Source organism: Protopterus annectens, chromosome 4.part0 (assembly GCF_019279795.1).
Source record: "Protopterus annectens isolate FY-2018-M chromosome 4.part0, PAN1.0, whole genome shotgun sequence".
Taxonomy (NCBI): domain Eukaryota; kingdom Metazoa; phylum Chordata; order Ceratodontiformes; family Protopteridae; genus Protopterus; species Protopterus annectens.
The window spans coordinates 932,659,766-932,678,734 of NC_056733.1; the positions used below are offsets into that span (position 1 = coordinate 932,659,766).

General features: G+C 40.7%; 1 protein-coding gene across 1 annotated transcript in view; it reads left to right on the forward strand.

Annotated features, from left to right (window-relative positions):
* Nucleotides 1-18,969, forward strand: part of KNTC1 (kinetochore associated 1) — a 3,090,908-nt gene that overhangs the window by 2,694,311 nt on the left and 377,628 nt on the right. Inside the window, exon 60 of the mRNA XM_044068909.1 lies at nucleotides 9,240-9,369. Coding sequence (XP_043924844.1) covers nucleotides 9,240-9,369 — 130 coding nt within the window. The remainder of the gene's footprint in view (nucleotides 1-9,239; nucleotides 9,370-18,969) is intronic.

Consider the following 18,969-nt stretch of genomic DNA (forward strand, 5'->3'; position numbering starts at 1 on the left):
CCTTTTAGAGCTTTCTTCCATTGATTTTGCTGCAAAATCCTGTTGGTCGCACTGGACCTCAAGCATGCCTAACTTTATATCCCTGTTCACAAGGATGGTGTGCATTTTCTGACATTCATGGTGGCTGGTGGGCATTTTAAGTTCCTTTCCTTTCCACGTGTCAGCAGTGAGACAGATCAACAAGTGCCAGTATTCACCTCCAGAGAATCAGGGACGTCAGGCTGTCTCATACAGACAGATTCAGCAGAGGAAATTAGAAGGTCATGCACCTTGATGTGAACCACCTTACCAACCTAGGCTTCTCGTTAAACCTCACAAAATGTAGCCTGATGGTAGGAGCATCTCAGGTCATTTTAGAGGCATGTCTGCATGTGCTGAGTGGTGAGTAATCATCTCTTCTAGCCTTGAGAAAAAACCAACAGTTGACAACTCCCTTCTTTAAGCCTGGTCAACCCGCACCGGCCCTACAGCTGTTTTCTTTTTTTCTGATTCTCTCCTCTTAACATTGCAATATGCATATCTAAGACAGAAAATCATTGGTACATATAAACTTTGAGATGCAAAAGCCAGCATTTTAGATCTGCTCAGCCTGACACCTTTTAAGGACAGGTAGTCATTAGCATCCTGCATGAAGCTAGAAAACCTAGCATACGAAAACGTTATTTGGTCAAATGGAGGAGTTTCCCACTGTGCTGCACATATAGAGGTTTGTCCTTGGAGCCATAAGTCCTCCAGGAGCTAGTGGACTTCTTATGGAAAGTTTCTTATCTCCACACTCATCTCTGCAGTGTAACAGCATGCCTCCCCATGGAACAGCCCTTATTGGCCCACTATGTGATGGAGCAGTTCTTAAATCAAGGAGGGTTATTTCACCTCAAATCAGATGGAAAACTGGTCCTCCCACCTTAAGACCTGATATCTTTCATCGACATGTGAGCATTGGCTTTATATGAGCCAAGTGCTTCTGTACTTTTGAAACTGTTATTCTGAAGAATGCTGTTCTTGGTGGCAGTGACTTTCCTTAGAAGTATGTCAGCACTAAAAGCTCTTTTGTGCAAGGAGCCTTACACAACTTTCCATCCAGGATAAATAGAAGAATAAACTATATCCCTAAATGTGAACAAATACCTATTCATACCTTACACCTCTTTACTCTCCCTTCTTCACTCACTTCCTTCTGTCAGTTTTTCTCTCCTGACTTTCTCTCTAAATATACCAGAAAACTGATAAAAAAAGTCTTTCAGCTTTTCCTGGTTAGGGGTCGCCACAGCGGAACTTCGGTCCGCTCAGTGGATTTTACGGTGCCGAGTTGCCAGCCCGACGCCCAACCTTCAAAGAAGGCACGCCCATTCACAAGAATGATGTTTCTCTCATGTACTGTTGCAGTTCTTGTTTGTATTATACTAACCTATCTTTAATTTCTGTATAAACCGGCTAAAGTTTCTCTAAACATTAAGTCATTATCCTAGAACTTGTACCTATTCTTAATTAATGTTTCTTTATTGTGTCTAATTTGGTACAATAATTTTAACTGTATTTGCCCCTTAGCATAAGGTCAACTGCCAAGAAAAATACCTTTAAAAACCTTTTTAAATCCTACTTACATAGTTCATGGATATGCATGTGCTTTGACCTGGGCTAAAGCAACTACTCTGACCCAGGCTAAGCAAACAAACAATATTTCTCTGGTCTTGTGAGTCACCCTATTTCTGCAATTGCTTTTCAAGTTTTTTCATTTAGGAGTCCAGCCTAGCCTAGTCTAGTCTTCTAATCTAATTGTTTTCCATTGTACGTGTGTTAACAATGTGTTTAAGCACACCACCCTTCTATGGTTTCCTTTCATGAAATGGCATTCCTGTTACATACATGTGACAATCTTTTTTTTTATATTTTATTAAGTTGAGAGATTATATGATATAATTATTTTGTATTGTATTAAGCTGTGGTCTCAATTTACAACGTGTATATCTATGACTTCATACTGGGTTTAGTCATATCCTAATGGTCTTGCACTGTCTTAAGCTGAGCTTTTTTTTCCAGAATACGGTTATATATACTGATGTCTTATACTATTTGTAGTTATACTGGAGCTTTTCTTCCCCGGGCCTCTACTGAAAATGGACAATCTGTCCAGTTGGACTTTCCAAGTAAAAAATACAAAATAAATACATAAATAAGTTTGTTTTTTTATAAGATTTTTTAAAGATTGTAAAGTTATTGTTCTTAAAATGTTTTGTAATACATTGGAGCTTTTCTTCCCAGGCATGTGCTGAAAATGGGCTCCTACCCAGTCAAACTTTCTCAGCAATCAAATATCAATAAATAATGAAGAGCAAGTCCGCCTTAGAACTAGTCCTCCTTTTATGTCCAGGTAGCTTTCAAACTGACACTTCACTGGGCTGTCTAGTTGTCCACTTTCTTCTCTCTCTCTTAAAGAAGTAAATCCTACATCTACTTGGACATCTATTGGCCATTTGGGTATTATGTTGCCAGAATCAAGGGTGCAGACAAATGAGCCAACTATTTATTTGCTTCATTCCATGCAAAATAAGTAGACTGGTCTCGAAGGAGGCCTTTTCCAAGTGGTTGGTCGACTGTGTTGTGTTTTGTTATAGGTCTGGCAATAAACTGCTAAGGGAAGGGGGGCAGTTAGGGTACATTGTCAAATATGTTGAGCAACAGAGCAAGCTTTACTGCTACCATTTTGCTTAATATGTTATAGCTTCCTTCTCAGATAAATTTTTCTTTGTTGTTTTATGTCTGTCCTGTATTAGAGTACTACTGCAGTGGGAGCTCCTACATTAAACACAGTACAGTTGTGTGAACAACTTACCCTAACAGTAAATGTTTTGTAGCTTCAGATTGGCTGGAAGGCTTCAACAGGTTTTAAAAAAAAAAAAAAAAAAAAAAAAACTTCTGCTGTCGTGCCCGAAACGTAAGTTAGCAGTTCAGTTAACAGAGGGGTTAAGGTCATGTGTACGCGTGCAGTTTAAAAAGAAAGTAAGTATATGTTTGTGTTTGTAATTTAAACTGTTCGCTTCTGTATGCAAGAGAATGCTTGTGTGTGTGTGTGTATGCATGTACGTGTGTGGAATTTAAATTACTCGTTCTGTTTGTATGAGAGAGATAGTGTGTGTGTTACTGTGTGTGATTGTATGTAGGCAGCACATTTTTGATAAATAACAGAGCGGCTTAAAATGTAAACAGCCCTGGGCACTGATGATATTATTGCAATATTTTTGAATCCTCTCTCCTTCAGTGGCTCTCTCTGTTCTGACCGCTGTACAAACCGTCACCATACCCAGAGGTAATACCTTTGATTTCGCCATGTCCCGAGACACACAGAAATCTTACTTCCAAAGCATGCCTTGGTCTCCAGGAAACTGGATCGTTGGTGTCCTTTTGCTGCAGCAAAAATTAGGAAGAGTGTTGGATTTCCATGACAACGGCTTTGAAGGCGTCTAGTTGCCATGGGAACATCTGCTGCCCCACATACGGTTTCTGCCTGAAACCTGCAGTGCAGAAAACCCGATTATCAGGTTTCACAGATTTCAGGAGGTTAGTGTACTTTTTGTTAAAGTTTCAGTTGATCCACACATGTGCAATGATGGATTTGCAAAGCTCTGTATTAAATACAGAACCCACACGCTAGAGAAAAGAAGGCAGTTTGGGGGAGTGTTTTAAACCGAATCTTAAGTTTTACTTTATTCATTTGTAATTTTATTCAAGAAACTGATTCTTTAAAGGATTGTGTTCAAGTACAATGAGTTTACCTGCCGATAGCGTGTGCAGCAACAAGGAACAGCCAGATGTCAAGCTGGGAACAGTAATACAGGTTTGCCAAAAGAAATGCTCATTTTAAAGAGCAAGTTACTTAGTTGTTAACATTGTCCATTTAGGTTGCAGTTATTCAGTTTTTGAGCAATGCAGTATATTGTTAATTACAAAATGACATGTCATGAATGGTTTAGCTAAATGACTGTGTGACTGATGCTGAATGAGACTTTACTTTCCATCCACATTCGTGCCCTTTAAAATAGCATGATAAGCATGAATGTTGACCTCAAGGAAGGAAGATTTGTGTGGGTGTTTGCTGTTAGCATCACGTCTCTCAGGTGTACTTCATTATGAAGAACATTTTTCATTACTAATCTTAAAAATGGTGTGTTCTTCCCAGTTCCATTTTGAATGGTCTGTCTGTCAAGCATTCAGTTTTAAGAATGTTTTAACCCATATTATTTGTAAATAATACAGAATCTTATTCATTCATTAAAAAAACTTTTAGAAGTCTAAAGTACCACATTTAACCATCATGTGAGATTCCTAGTTGAAGTTGTTAGTAAACTGTTTTAGGTGTTCCACATTTTGCCAATTTTTTTATTTTTATTTATTTTATTTTACATTTGTTGACCGGGATAGTCTGACTGGATGCATGTCCATTTTCAGCGGAGGCCCGGGGAGAAAAGCTCCAGTTTGTTCTACATTATGCTCCTATGTTATATTATGTCCTGCTGCCGTTAGTATTCTGATGGACAACTTAACAGACGACTTAAATGCAGTCGTATAATATCTATCGTGATTTTTTTTTACCTGCGTTGCTTGTTAAAAACTGTACATAGTGAGGTGGAGCACGCTGTTGCTTGTTTAACTGTTACGCCCATTAGTCCCCACGTGCAACAGTTATTGATAGTTTTTTGCAAGAATTTAAAATAATTTCATAGTTTTAATTTGACTGCCTAGTATGATGTTTTTGGATTACTTAAACGCTTAAGTGATGCCACGAATAATTGTGGTTGGTGGGTCTGTATCCTGAATTATTTTTGTGTTGATTATTTAACTTTCCACAAGAAAGTAGAAACCAATAACAATTTCCAGTCTAGTGTGATAGTGGGCAAGATAAACAGGAGACATCTGATACTTTATAAAATGTGTATTGAAATAAGACTTGACTTTTTGTATTGATGGTGAAATTAAAAGGCTGTGTAGATAAAACGGCAGTAGTTGAACTTGCTGATCTATTGTTAAGAAGGAACTGCACGGATTCTGGTGTTAGGTAGTCCTTCTACTACTAACACAAAAATGGTAACTGAATTAACAGGAAGGACAGCTGAAATAGAAATAATACACTCCCTAAAACTTTTGATAATACTGTAGTTGGGCAGTTGGAGACTGCACATTGGTCATTTAGCATAAACTTTTTGTTTGAAGTTAGTGAATTGATGCATCATCTGGGCATTTTTGACTAGTAGAATATCATGTCTCCAGCTTCTGAGACAAAACTGAAATCATTGCATGTTGAGCATGTTTAAAGTGAATGTTTTATTGATGGTTTGAATGCAGATGCTGTCACCCTATATAGTGTGTGTGTGTGTGTGTGTGTGTGTGTGTGTGTGTGTGTGTGTGTGTGTGTGTGTGTGTGTGTAAATGAGTGGCAATATAAGTTGTCTTAAAAAATGTTAAATGTGTTTTTTTGTGAATGGGTTGCAATGGGTAGTAAAACTCTGAGATATCTAATCAGTATTGTGCTGTTTAATTGTTTGTTGATTTATGTTAACTGGGTAGATGCATTTGCCATATCAGTAGTAATCACTACAGTGGTGGTAGTCAGACCAGTAGGAGATCCTCTGTATGTTTCAAGAAGGAAAAACCTATTCTTCTAAATAAGTTAGGTGATTATTATTAAGTTGCTGCATATATGGATATTTCAATATATTATGTTAAGTGCCCGTTCTGTTTGTATGACAGATAAAGTGTGTGTTACTGTGTGAGATAGTATGTGTGTATATGAGAGAGAAAGTGCATGTGTGTGTTTTGTTCAACTAACACTGTTACATACTTCCTTCTTCACTGTGTCCTTCTACCTCCGAAATGTTAAATGAAAGTCCTGAAGTCTGTGTACAGGCCCTTGGTGCTTTACAAGAATCAGTGTTGTTAACACAAGGGCACACACTTTCTACAGCTATTCCATCATACCTCTTAGAGCAAAAAAATCTGGACGAAGCCTAAAATGATTGGGGGGGGGGGGGCAAATAGGGACAGATTTTAAATATTGCTCTTATAAACATAGAAAGTTATTAGAATAATAGGTTTTGCATTAGCATGAATTTTCTAAAGGATGTGGAGTCTTAAATGTTTGTCATTATTTAATAACTTCAATCCTCAGCTGTTTTCTAGAAAAGCACAGATTTTAGGAGGAACACATCAAAAATAAGGCAAAAATTGGGACATTCTGTGAAAATCTTTACAGTTGAGAGGTATGTATTCCATTTTCCGTATGTAACTATCGCCATTGCTTCAGACTGCCATAAACAGTCTATCAGAGCTGCCCTTTTTTTTTTCGGTTTGAGCAAGGAGGTTAAACCAGCTATGCCTCTGATATCTATAAATATGGATTTATCTAGATATAGATAGGATATACAGATAGATAAATAGAGAGAGAGATACGAGTATATAGACATATTTAAAATATATTTTTTTTCTTTTTGGCCTTGCACTTATTCTTGAGGATTGCTGTCACTAAATGATGGGAGACACTAGAGTCATAGTTTATATTCTTCGAAATGGGCATGCTAATGCAAAATCTGTGTAAGCAACTAGATATATAGAAGTTAAAATGCATCCCTGAGTCTGGATCTTTTTGCTCTTCTCCCATAGTACTTTTGGCTCTGTTCCTGATTCATGTGGTAAAAGATTGAGAACTGTGTTTTTATATTCTGAAAATGTTGCAGTGGATCTAAAGACACTAATAATCCATAGTAAAATGGGCTCTGATAATCATCCAACTCCAGTGGATACTCAACCTGCCATGGGAGTAAACTAATGTACTATTTGAAGCCTGTAAAAAAAAAAGTCTCCCTCTTTTTGACTCTGTCTGTGGACTACTCCTGAAATCTTTCTTCCGCTAGTCTCTCCTTTCTCATTTCTAAATGCAGTGCTTTAAAAATGATCTGTCCCCATTGGGGCTTTTTTGTGTTCTTTGTGAAATGCAAGTTAACACAAATCCTGTAATTCTAGCAACTTTAAAGTGCAATATTTAAAATATATCCCTATTTTTCTGGCCACTGCATCCACATTATGTTAGGCTTTGTTCAGATTTCTTGCACTAAGAAGTTGAGAGGTATGAATACCTCTCAACTGTACAGATTTGTGCCTCATATTTTTGGCCTAGTCCTCATACAAGTTGTGGTTTTCTAGCAAATCACTGAAGATTTAAATAACTAAATGTCATACATTTGAATTTTAACCTTCATTTCCTTCCAAAAATGTATGCCAGGACAAATGCCATTATTCTAGCAACTTTCTAAGCCTCTAAGAGCAATATTTATAATCTGTCCCTGTTTGGGGGCCTTTGCCTCCCCACATTATATTAGGCTTTGTTCAGATTTCTTTTGCTAAGAGTTTGAGAGGTAATGGGAGGTATGGTATGTAATAACCTAGTTGCCGATTATTTGGTGCATTTTATGGGGGATATGGGTTCTGCATTTCTTAGTGTGCCCTCCTTTGTATAAGATGCCTAGTAACTATGAACTTGTGTGTCAGGCTCTCAGTCACTCCCTATTGCAATATTACCAATGTATCTTTTTCTTTAATGTAACATAGGCAATTAATTATTTAAGGGCAGCAAGCACTGAATTTGGAGATGAGACACTGAAATGTAAAGTTGTTAGGCAGTAACAGCCTTTTATTAGTTACAAATTTCTAATGTAGAATTATTCGGATGAATTTTACTTCTGCAGAGATTGTGCTTATTGACTGATACTCGTGGATTGTAATGACAGAAGTTTGAGTGGCCTTTTATGATCAAAATGTTCTGAAATGGGCAGTTCTGTCATTATTGGGTCATACATTTTGTTCCATCGCTTACTGGAAAAATGTTCAAAACTACACGTTTAAAACACACACTAACAGGTGTTGCTTTATTATACAAGGAATATAGTTTAATGCAATCAGGAAGGTGAATCAAAGAACACTTGCATATATGCATGGCCATAAGAATGTGTTCAAGGAGCCTGTAGTTTGAAAAGAGCCTAAAGGTAAACTTAATTCTCCACTGGCCAGATGCATTTTATTTGAATGTGGGTTTTAATACTGTTTCAATAAATGCGAGTTTCAAGGGCAGAGAAGTTTACTGCTCATGCTAAATCTGTTTTCATTTTGAGACTGTATTGTTTGTTTAGCAAATGGCTATCTGTGTTTATGCTATTTTATTTCAATATTTGTAATCATTGTAGAAGTAAATAAGAAAACAGTATACACACTGACAGGTTTGAACAGTGTTTATGGTAACTGAGGAGAAATAGCCAAGTAATGTAACACTGGAGTGACTGGGGAGGGGGCTGCTTCTGGGGGGTAGTGGATTGCTGCAGAAGGGGCTGCTCAGGGGGGAGGGGTGGTCTATTACCCTGCCTAGGTCCCTATTTGACCACGATCCAGCTCTGGTATTTACAATAGGAAATGCGTACACAAAGGTAGTTGTAGTTTAACTACATTACAGGATATCTTTTTCTTCTTATGCATTTAAATGATGTAAGAAAATGACTGGAGTGGCTTTCTTGGGGAGTGACCTACCTGTGGGTGTGGCTCAAATAGGGGTGTTTCATGAGTATGTTGTGGGTGGGGCTTAAGGGGCGCCGGAGCACTTCTTCGCCTAGGGCGCCCTTTCAGCTAAGGCCGGCCCTGTTGTTACCTTGACTACCGGGTGCCCAGGGTGTGCTCCTTTGAGATGTTTTTCAGCACTGCAGTCTTTGTGTTAGGTGCGACTACATCAGTGTACTGTTTTGGCTTGCTCAAAAGTGCCTGGTGGTGCTAGGCTAAGGACCTTTGTGGACTTTGTAGCGTGAGAACCGGAGGCTTCCTGCACCCCTCAAAATAGTGCACTTTAGAACAAATTTAAACTGGAATGACCTGGGTAACAGCCAGACATCTCTTCCAAATGAGTTGTACATCTGCCTGATGATGGAGAAGGATTTGTGCATCCAGACATCATCTGCACAAACTCTAGAAATTGGGCCAGACAGTAGGACATCATCATGGATGAAGAATGCTAGTGCAGTGGTGGTCACGTATCCATACTGTTCTGTTACAGTGATTTGCTCATGGAACTGTACTGCCTAACACTTTCTGCCCTACAGCAGTATCTTGAATTTGAAGTAGTCTTTGTGGAAATAAAAACATCTTGCAAGAAGTGCTGTTTGCTGTTCAATATGTAGGTTTTAATTTACTTTTTTCTTTTCTAAAAGGTGTCCTATTCAAGCCGACCTAGATTTGATTGGAATTGCTAAGCGATATGCACAGCTGAGCCTGTTCTCCTTTGCTTTGGGTTCCTTGTTTTTGATTCCCTTTTCAGAGAAAAGGAATCAGCAGATTCAGGTAACAATAGTTGTGACCGCCCTTTAACCAGCTTAATGCATTTTTTTCCGGGTTTTTTTCCCCCCAATGCTTCAAAGTGTCTCTTCACATCTTGTTTAGTGTAGTATATTCCAACAAGAAAAGTGATGATTCTTCCTTAATTTGAGCAACCAACATTTTTTTAATGTATTTGCTTCCCCATCGCATTATATTGTTCACGGCCATTTTCTTTATTGGCATGTTTCTGTTTCTAGATCATTCTTTCTCAGTTAGTGTGCTTACCAGAATAAGTGGCTAAGAAGATGGTGAACTGTTTCAGCACTGGTTATAGTGAAATGTGCACTGGTGCTGTGCTGCAGCTGCTTGTATTTTACTTCAGTTTGTCCCAGAAGAGTCGTGTTCCTGGTGCTGGACTGCTCATTCAGTTGCTTGTACGTTACTTCAGTTTGTCCCAGAATAGTCCTGCTTTTGTTTTGAAGACCTGTCTGATGGTGCTGTTGGAGATAAAGTCTTAGAGATGTTATGTCACATTGCACACTTTTGTTTATTGCATGGTGTCTAATTTTTTGTGCTGTCCCATATGTTTTTTCTGTAGTGGATGGTTTATTGCTAGTTTACAGTCATTAGAACCAAGACATTTGTCATGGATATGTAAGCTGCATTCAGTGACTCGTATGCCCTTCTCTTTAACCCTCATATTATTTATAGGATGATAGAACTGAATGTGTGTAGAAGGTGCACTAGCTCTGGATTACCTTTAATAACAGACTTCCAGGTAAGGACCAGGGCTCTGCTATTAAATCCTTTTACTTTTGTCTAATTAATATTGCCCTGAAGTACCATCTCTCTTCAGAGTTTTACCTCTTCAGTCCTGGAGTACTGCAGTTCCGTGTACTTTAAGCTCTTTGATTACTCACATCTAGTACAGAGCTGCAATGCCTGGCTGCTAACTGGTCCTCTGCATTATTGGTGTATTACATTAGCACTTATTAACTGTAACTTGATGCCTTTCAGTCTAATATTATCTACAAGAGTCTACTCTTTGTTTGGCCATAGATAGCATGCCCCCCGTCTTGACTTTTGTTGCATCCAGCTCATGCCTTTTATTTGACGACCCTGGTCTGCTGGTGTCTTCAAGGGTGTTGCTCGAGTCCTTTGGGATTTGTTTCTTTGCTTATCAAAGTGTCCACCTTTAGAATTTGCTATCTTGACGCCACTGGCAGCAGAAATGTAGCTCCGACAGTCAGTGCTGATCCCTGATCTGGTGCCTCCCTCCCTCTAAGTTGAGGACCAATAGTTCTCTCATGCCAAAGAAGTCTACATCTGCTCTTATTTAAATTAATAATTCCAAAACTGTGCTACTGTAAAATGAATCTTAAAAATTACATGATGGGCAACATAGCTGTATTGACACTTTGACCTCAGCCTAGTACGGATAAACAGATAACTAGAATTGCTCATACACGATTTGTTTATATTGTCACACTTTTCCTATCTCTCTAAATATTTTGTCAGCAAAGTGACAGCCAGGACTGCTTTGCTTCCTAAGGAGCGTTACAGTTGGATGGACACAGTCGTGCTAAAGTTGTGTTTGTAGCTTCAGAGGTTACTGACGTATTGTAGGATGTTTACAAAACATTACAAATATCAGTCATTTAAAATGTTTTTGTGACTTATAAAAAACATTTTAAGACGATGTCCAGTGAAACTGACCACTGCAAAAATTAGTTTGTGCTATTCACACTGATTAGTAACACGATTCTACATATATGAGCCTTTGTTTGAACCTTGGGTTATGATTTTTTTTTTTTGTCAAAAGGTACAAGATGCAGGTTAGAGTACAGGCTTTCAGAGCTGTAGGAGACAGCGTTCAAGCACGGAGCCAGTAGGGGATCAGTGTATGACAGGGGGATTCATACCTGTAATTCTCCCATCTCAGCAGCCTGTAGGAGACTGCATACAGAGACAGAGCCTGTAGGTGATCAGTGTTCTACAGGGGATTCATAACTTGAATTCTCCCATCTCAGCAGCCTGTGGGAGACTGCCTACAGAGACAGAGCCCATAGGTGATCAGTGTATGACAGGGGATTCATACCTGTAATTCTCCCATCCCAGCAGCATGTAGGTGATTAGTGTACGACAAGGGATTCATACCTGTAATTCTCCCATCTTTGCAGCCTGTAGCAGACTGCGTACAGAGACAGAGCCTGTACGTGATCATTGTACGAGAGGGGATTCATAACTTGAATTCTCCCATCTGAGCAGTCTGTAGAAGACTGCATACAGACACGGAGCCTGTAGCTGATCAGTGTATGCCAGGGGATTCGTACCTTGAATTCTCCCATCTCAGCAACCTGTAGGAGACTGCATACAGAGACAGAGCCTGTAGGTGATCGGTGTATAACAGTGGATTCATATCTTGAATTTTCCCAGCTCAGCAGCTTGTAGGAGACTGCATACAGAGACGGAGGCTGTAGCTGATCATTGTACGACAGGGGATTCATACCTTGAATTCTCCCATCTCAGCAGCCTGTAGGAGACTGCATACAGTGACTGAGACCATAGGGGATCAGTGTACGACATGGGATTCATTCCTTGAATTCTCCCATGTCAGCAGCCTGTAGGAGACTGTGTACAGAGACAGAGCCTGTAGGTGATCAGTGTTCTACAGGGGATTCATAACTTGAATTCTCCCATCTCAGCAGCCTGTGGGAGACTGCCTACAGAGACAGAGCCCATAGGTGATCAGTGTATGACACGGGATTCATACCTGTAATTCTCCCATCCCAGCAGCCTGTAGGTGATTAGTGTACGACAAGGGATTCATACCTGTAATTCTCCCATCTTTGCAGCCTGTAGCAGACTGCGTACAGAGACAGAGCCTGTACGTGATCATTGTACGAGAGGGGATTCATAACTTGAATTCTCCCATCTGAGCAGTCTGTAGGAGACTGCATACAGACACGGAGCCTGTAGCTGATCAGTGTACGACAGGTTATTCATACCTTGAATTCTCCCATCTCAGCAACCTGTAGGAGACTGCATACAGAGACAGAGCCTGTTGGTGATCGGTGTATAACAGTGGATTCATATCTTGAATTTTCCCAGCTCAGCAGCTTGTAGGAGACTGCATACAGAGACGGAGGCTGTAGGTGATCATTGTACGACAGGGGATTCATACCTTGAATTCTTCCATCTCAGCAGCCTGTAGGAGACTGCGTACAGACATGGAGCCTTTAGGTGATCAGTGTATGGCAGGAGATTCATTCTTTGAATTCTCCCATCTCAGCAGCCTGTAGGAGATTGTGTACAGAGACGGAGTTTGTAGGTAATTTGTGTATGACAGGGGGTTCATACCTTGAATTCTCCCATCTCAGCAGCCTGCAGGAGACTATGTACAGAGACAGAGCCTCTAAGTGATCATTGTACGACAGGAGGTTCATACTTTGAATTCTCCCATCTCAGCAGCCTGTAGGAGACTTTGTACAGAGACGGAGCCCGTAGGTGATCGGTGTATAACAGGGGGTTCATAACTTGAATTCTCCCATCTCAGCAGCCTGTAGGAAGCTGCGTACAGAGACAGAGTATGTAGGTGATCAGTGTATGTCTGGGGAGTCATACTTTGCATTCTCCCATCTCAGCAGCCTGTGGGGGACTGTGTACAGGGACAGAGCCTGTAGGTGATCAGTGTATGACAGGGGATTCATACCTTGAATTCTCCCATCTCTGCAGCCTGTAGGAGACTGCGTACAGAGACAGAGCCTGTAGGGGATCAGTGTATGACAGGGGATTCATACTTTGAATTCTCCCATCTCAGCAGCCTGTAGGAGACTGCATACAGTGACTGAGACCATAGGGGATCAGTGTACGACATGGGATTCATTCCTTGAATTCTCCCATGTCAGCAGCCTGTAGGAGACTGTGTACAGAGACAGATCCTGTAGGTGATCAGTGTACGACAGGTTATTCATACCTTGAATTCTCCCATCTCAGCAGCCTGTAGGAGACTGCGTACAGAGACGGAGCTCATAGGTGATCAGTGTACGACAGGGGGATTCAGACCTTGAATCCCCACATCTCAGCAGCCTGTAGGAGACTGCGTACAGACACAGAGCCTGTAGGGGATCAGTGTATAACAGGGGATTCATTCCTGTAGTTCTCCCATCTCAGCAGCCTGTAGGAGACTACGTACATAGACGGAGCCCGTAGGTGATCAGTGTACGACAGTGGATTCATACCTTTATTTCACCCATCTCAGCAGCCTGTAGAAGACTGCGTACAGAGACGGAGCCTGTAGGTGATCAATGTACGACAGGGGATTCTTACCTTGAACTCTCCCATCTCAGCAGCCTGTAGGAGACTGCGTACAGAGACGGAGCCTGTAGGTGATCAGTTTACGACAGGGAATTTATACCTTGAATTCTCCCATCTCAGCAACCTGCAGGAGACTGTACAGAGACGGAGCTTGTAGGTAATTTGTGTATGACAGGGGGTTCATACCTTGAATTCTCTCATCTCAGCAGTCTGTAGGAGACTGCATACAGAGATGGAGCCCTTAGGTGATCAGTGTACGACAGGGGATTCATACCTTGAATTCTCCCATCTCAGCAGCCTGTAGGAGACTGTGTACAGAGACAGAGCCTGTAGGTGATCAGTGTATGACAGGGGATTCATACCTTGAATTCTCCCATCTCAGCAGCCTGTAGGAGATCAGTGTACAACAGGGGGATTCATACCTTGAATTCTCCCATCTCAGCAGCCTGTAGGAGACTGTGTACAGAGACAGAGCCTGTAGGTGATCAGTGTATGACAGGGGATTCATACCTTGAATTCTCCCATCTCAGCAGCCTGTAGGAGATCAGTGTACAACAGGGGGATTCATACCTTGAATTCTCCCATCTCAGCAGCCTGTAGGAGACTGCATACAGAGATGGAGCCTGTGCGTGATCAGTGTACGACAGGGGGTTCATACCTTGAATTCCCCCATCTCAGCAGCCTGTTGGAGACTGTGTACTGAGACGGAGCCTGTAGGTGATCAGTGTATGACAGGGGATTCATACCTGTAATTCTCCCATCTCAGCAGCCTGTTGGAGACTGTGTACAGAGATAGATCCTGTAGGTGATCAGTGTACGACAGGGGATTCATACTTTCAATTCTCCCATCTCAGCAGCCTGTAGGAGACTGCGTACAGAGACGGAACCTGTGGGTGATCAGTGTACGACAAGGGCTTCATACCTTGAATTCCCCCATCTCAGCAGCCTGTAGGAGACTGCATACAGAGATGGAGCCTGTAGGTGATCAGTGTATGACAGGGGATTCATACCTTGAATTCTCCCATCACAGCAGCCTATAGGAGACTGTGTACAGAGACAGAGCCCGTAGCTGATCAGTGTACGACAGGGGATTCATACCTTGAATTCTCCCATCTCAGCAGCCTGCAGGAGACTGTGTACAGAGACAGAGCCTATAGGTAATCAGTGTATGACAAGGGATTCATACCTGAAATTCTCCCATCTCAGCAGCCTGTAGGAGACTGCGTATAGAGACGGAGCCCGTAGATGATCAGTGTATGACAGGGGATTCATACCTGTAATTCTCCCATCTCAACAGCCTGTAGGAGGCTGCGGAGAGAGACAAAGTCTGTAGGGGATCAGTGTATAACAGGGGATTCATTCCTGTAGTTCTTCCATCTCAGCAGCCTGTAAGAGACTACGTACATAGACGGAGCCCGTAGGTGATCAGTGCACATCAGGGGATTTATACCTTCAATTCTCCCATCTCAGCAGCCTGTAGGAGGCTGCATACAGAGACGGAACCTGTAGGTGATCAGTGTACGACAGGGGATTCATACCTGTAATTCTCCCATCTCTGCAGCCTGTTGGAGACTGTGTACACAGACAGAGCCTGTAGGTAATCAGTGTATGACAGGGGATTCATACCTGGAATTTTCCCATCTCAGCAGTCTGTAGGAGACTGCGTACAGAGACGGCGCCCGTATGTGGTTGGTGTACGACGGGGGATTCATACCTTGAATTCTCCCATCTCACCAGCCTGCAGGAGACTGCATACAGAGACAGAGCCTGTAGGTGATCAGTGTATGACAGGGGATTCATACCTTGAATTCTCCTGGTGAGAATCCTTTGTAGCCATTCAAACTGGTTCAAGTGTCTGATTAGAGATATGCCAAAGGGGGCTGTGCCAAACTGCTTGCTAGAAAGGTAACAAATCATTTGCAGCAATTGAGTATAACAGACACAGTACTAAAACCCTGACCAGTTCTTCTGCCTGATTGACATTTGGCTGTTGAATGTCCTAAAACTTTATGCCTGGAACAGACCTAGCCTAGGCCTCTCTGGCAGTCTTAGTGTTTCACAATTTCAAATTGTCCTTTAAGACCCATGAATTCCAGTTGCCGTTTAAATTGTATTCCAGTATTCCATAGTGCTATTTTATCATCGTGTTATCTTGCTTCAGCCTGACTACTTTGGATTTGTACTTTTATTTTTATTTTTAATATGAAGTGCGTACACTTAAACACTTAGACTTTAAACATCCTAACGTTGTTGATGTTTGTTGTTTTGGTCCTCATTTCCATGCATTTCTCTGACCCTTTTTATTACTGCATTTACCTTGCGCACCGTTCACTGTTTTTGTACTCCAGGATTCTGCATGGATTTCATTCTGCAGTTACCTTCTGGAAAACTTCTTGAGTGAGATCTGAAACCATTTTTAATCCGTTTTCTTAGTGTCTGCATGTCATTAAAAGAAAGATGAATCCTCCCAGATTTTGTACTTTTCCTTTGGTCAGCATTAGCAAGGCATAGGCTTTATGATTTGCAGCTACAAAAACTTTGCAGCTCTTTGCATGTGCTTTATTTTTTCAATTTACCTTTTATGTTTTAGTTAGTTCTGTCATAAAAAACACATCCCTATCTCAAACTGTTTACCATTTTTAATTGATGTTGGTAGTTTTGACTATGTTGGGGGGGGGGGTCCTTGCATGTAAATGTGGCCTAAAATTGCACCTAAAGCAGACTTTGTCTCACTTTTTTAAAGTCTGACCCCAGTACTGATTTCTGCAAGTTCTTCTGGAGTAATAGGCAAGTACTAGACTATCTGCCATTGCAGTCCATTTTAAGCGTAGCTAGTTTCCGTTTTTTTGTGCTCAAAATAACTTCTTCCATTTGGATATGGATTAGTCTTACCCATCCCTTGGTCAGTTATTGTATATTATCCCTAATGAGAATAACTGGGATCATACCATAGATAATTTGAGGGGCCCATTTTATTGGAGCGTAAAAGCAATTGATAGGCTCTGTCATCTTCTGCAGGGATCAGACAAATTGCAAGCTTCTGTTCCACTAGCTAGGGGATCAAATTTACATCTATCTTCACTTCAGCACAGAAAGAACAAACTGCAAATGCTTCAGCCTGGCACCTACACTGAGGTCAGGGGAGTGCATTCTAGAATGTTAGCATTGCCTATTCACCAGTTGAACAAGTTACCCACAGCTGACATGGACGATGAAGAGACTGTGATTGTATTTATGTCCAAGGTCTCTTCTGTAGGTCTACCCTGTGGCACAGCTTAGAACACTGGCTTAGAGTGAAGAAGATCTGGCAGGTCCAGGGCTTACATAGCATGTCACTTGTGTCAGACAGCTGTTTAGCTTTTGCTGGGACCTCAAAATAACTTATTCCATTTGGTTATGGATTAGTATTACCCATCCCATGATCAGTTATATATTATCCCTAATGAGAATAGCTGGGATCATACCATAGATAATTTGAGGGGACCCATTTTATTGGAGCACATAAGCAATTGATAGGCTTTGTCATCTTCTGCAAGGATCAGACAAATTGCAAGCTTCTGTTCCACTAGCTACGAGATCAAATTTACATCTACCTTCACTTCAGCACAGAAAGAACAAACAGCAAATGCTTCAGCCTGGCACCTACATTGAGGTCAGGGGAGTGCATTCTAGAATGTTAGCATTGCCTATCCACCAGTTGAACAGGTTGCCCACAACCATTTAGAACCAAAAAGAGACTGTGATTGTGTTTATGTCCTGTAAGCATTGCCCATCCACCAGTTGAACAAGTTACCCACAACTGACATGGACCAAGAAGAGACTATGATTGTATTTATGTCCAAGGTCTCTTCTCTAGGTCTACGCTGTGGCACAGCTTAGAACACAGGCTTAGAGTGAGGAAGATCTGGCAGGTCCAGGGCTTACATAGCATGTCATTTGTGTCAGACAGCTGTTTGTTTGGCTTTTGTTGGGACCTGTCCTTTCAGGAGTGAGAGTTGAACAGATGTCAGCACCATATTCCCATTCAGTCTTTTCCCCCCTTCCCCTCTGGCAGATTTATTTCCAAGCATGGATGCATCATCATTTGAATTCTGGTACTGTTACACTGTGGCAGGTTTATTTCCAAGCATGGATACATCATCATTTGAATTCTAGTACTGTAATGGATACATCATCATTTGAATTCTGGTGCTGTAATGGATTCATCATCATTTGAATTCTGGTAGTGTAATGGATTCATCACCATTTGAATTCTGGTACTGTAATGGATACATCACCATTTGAATTCTGGTACTGTAATGGATACATTATCCTTTGAATTCTGGTACTGTCATGGATACATCATCATTTGAATTCTGGTACTGTCATGGATACATCATAATTTGAATTCCGGCACTGTAATGGATACATCATAATTTGAATTCCGGCACTGTAATGGATACATCATCATTTGAATTCTGGTACTGTAATGGATGCATCATCATTTGAATTCTGGTACTGTAATGGATGCATCATCATTTGAATTCTGGTACTGTAATGGATACATCATTTGAATTCTGGTACTGTAATGGATACATCATCATTTGAATTCTGTACTGTAATGGATACATCATCATTTGAATTCTGGTACTGTAATGGATACATCATCGTTTGAATTCTGTACTGTAATGGATACATCATCGTTTGAATTCTGGTACTGTAATGGATACATCATTGTTTGAATTTTGGTACTGTAATGGATACATCATCGTTTGAATTCTAGTACTGTAATGGATACATCATCGTTTGAATTCTGGTACTGTAATGGATACATCATCATTTGAATTCTGGTACTGTAATGGATACATCATCATTTGAATTCTGTACTGTAATGGATACATCATCATTTGAATTCTGTCCTGTAATGGATACATCATCATTTGAATTCTGGTACTGTAATGGATACATCATCACTTGAATTCTGGTACTGTAATGGATACATCATCATTTGAATTCTGTACTGTAATGGATACATCATCATTTGAATTCTGTACTGTAATGGATACATCATTTGAATTCTGGTACTGTAATGGATACAAAATAGAATGAACACCACAAAGCACAGTCCACTATCCAACGAGTGAGCAACCTTCGTTTATTAATAACGTACAGAACCAAGACTTGACACTTGCTGGAATAAATCACCTTCAAAGGAAATAAAATTATTTTTCAAAACTAACTCCATCAATCCAAGTAAAAAATTTGCATTAACCCCTTCTATCAAACCACTTTTAGTAATAGCTTCATAGAACATATCTAGTCCTGGTT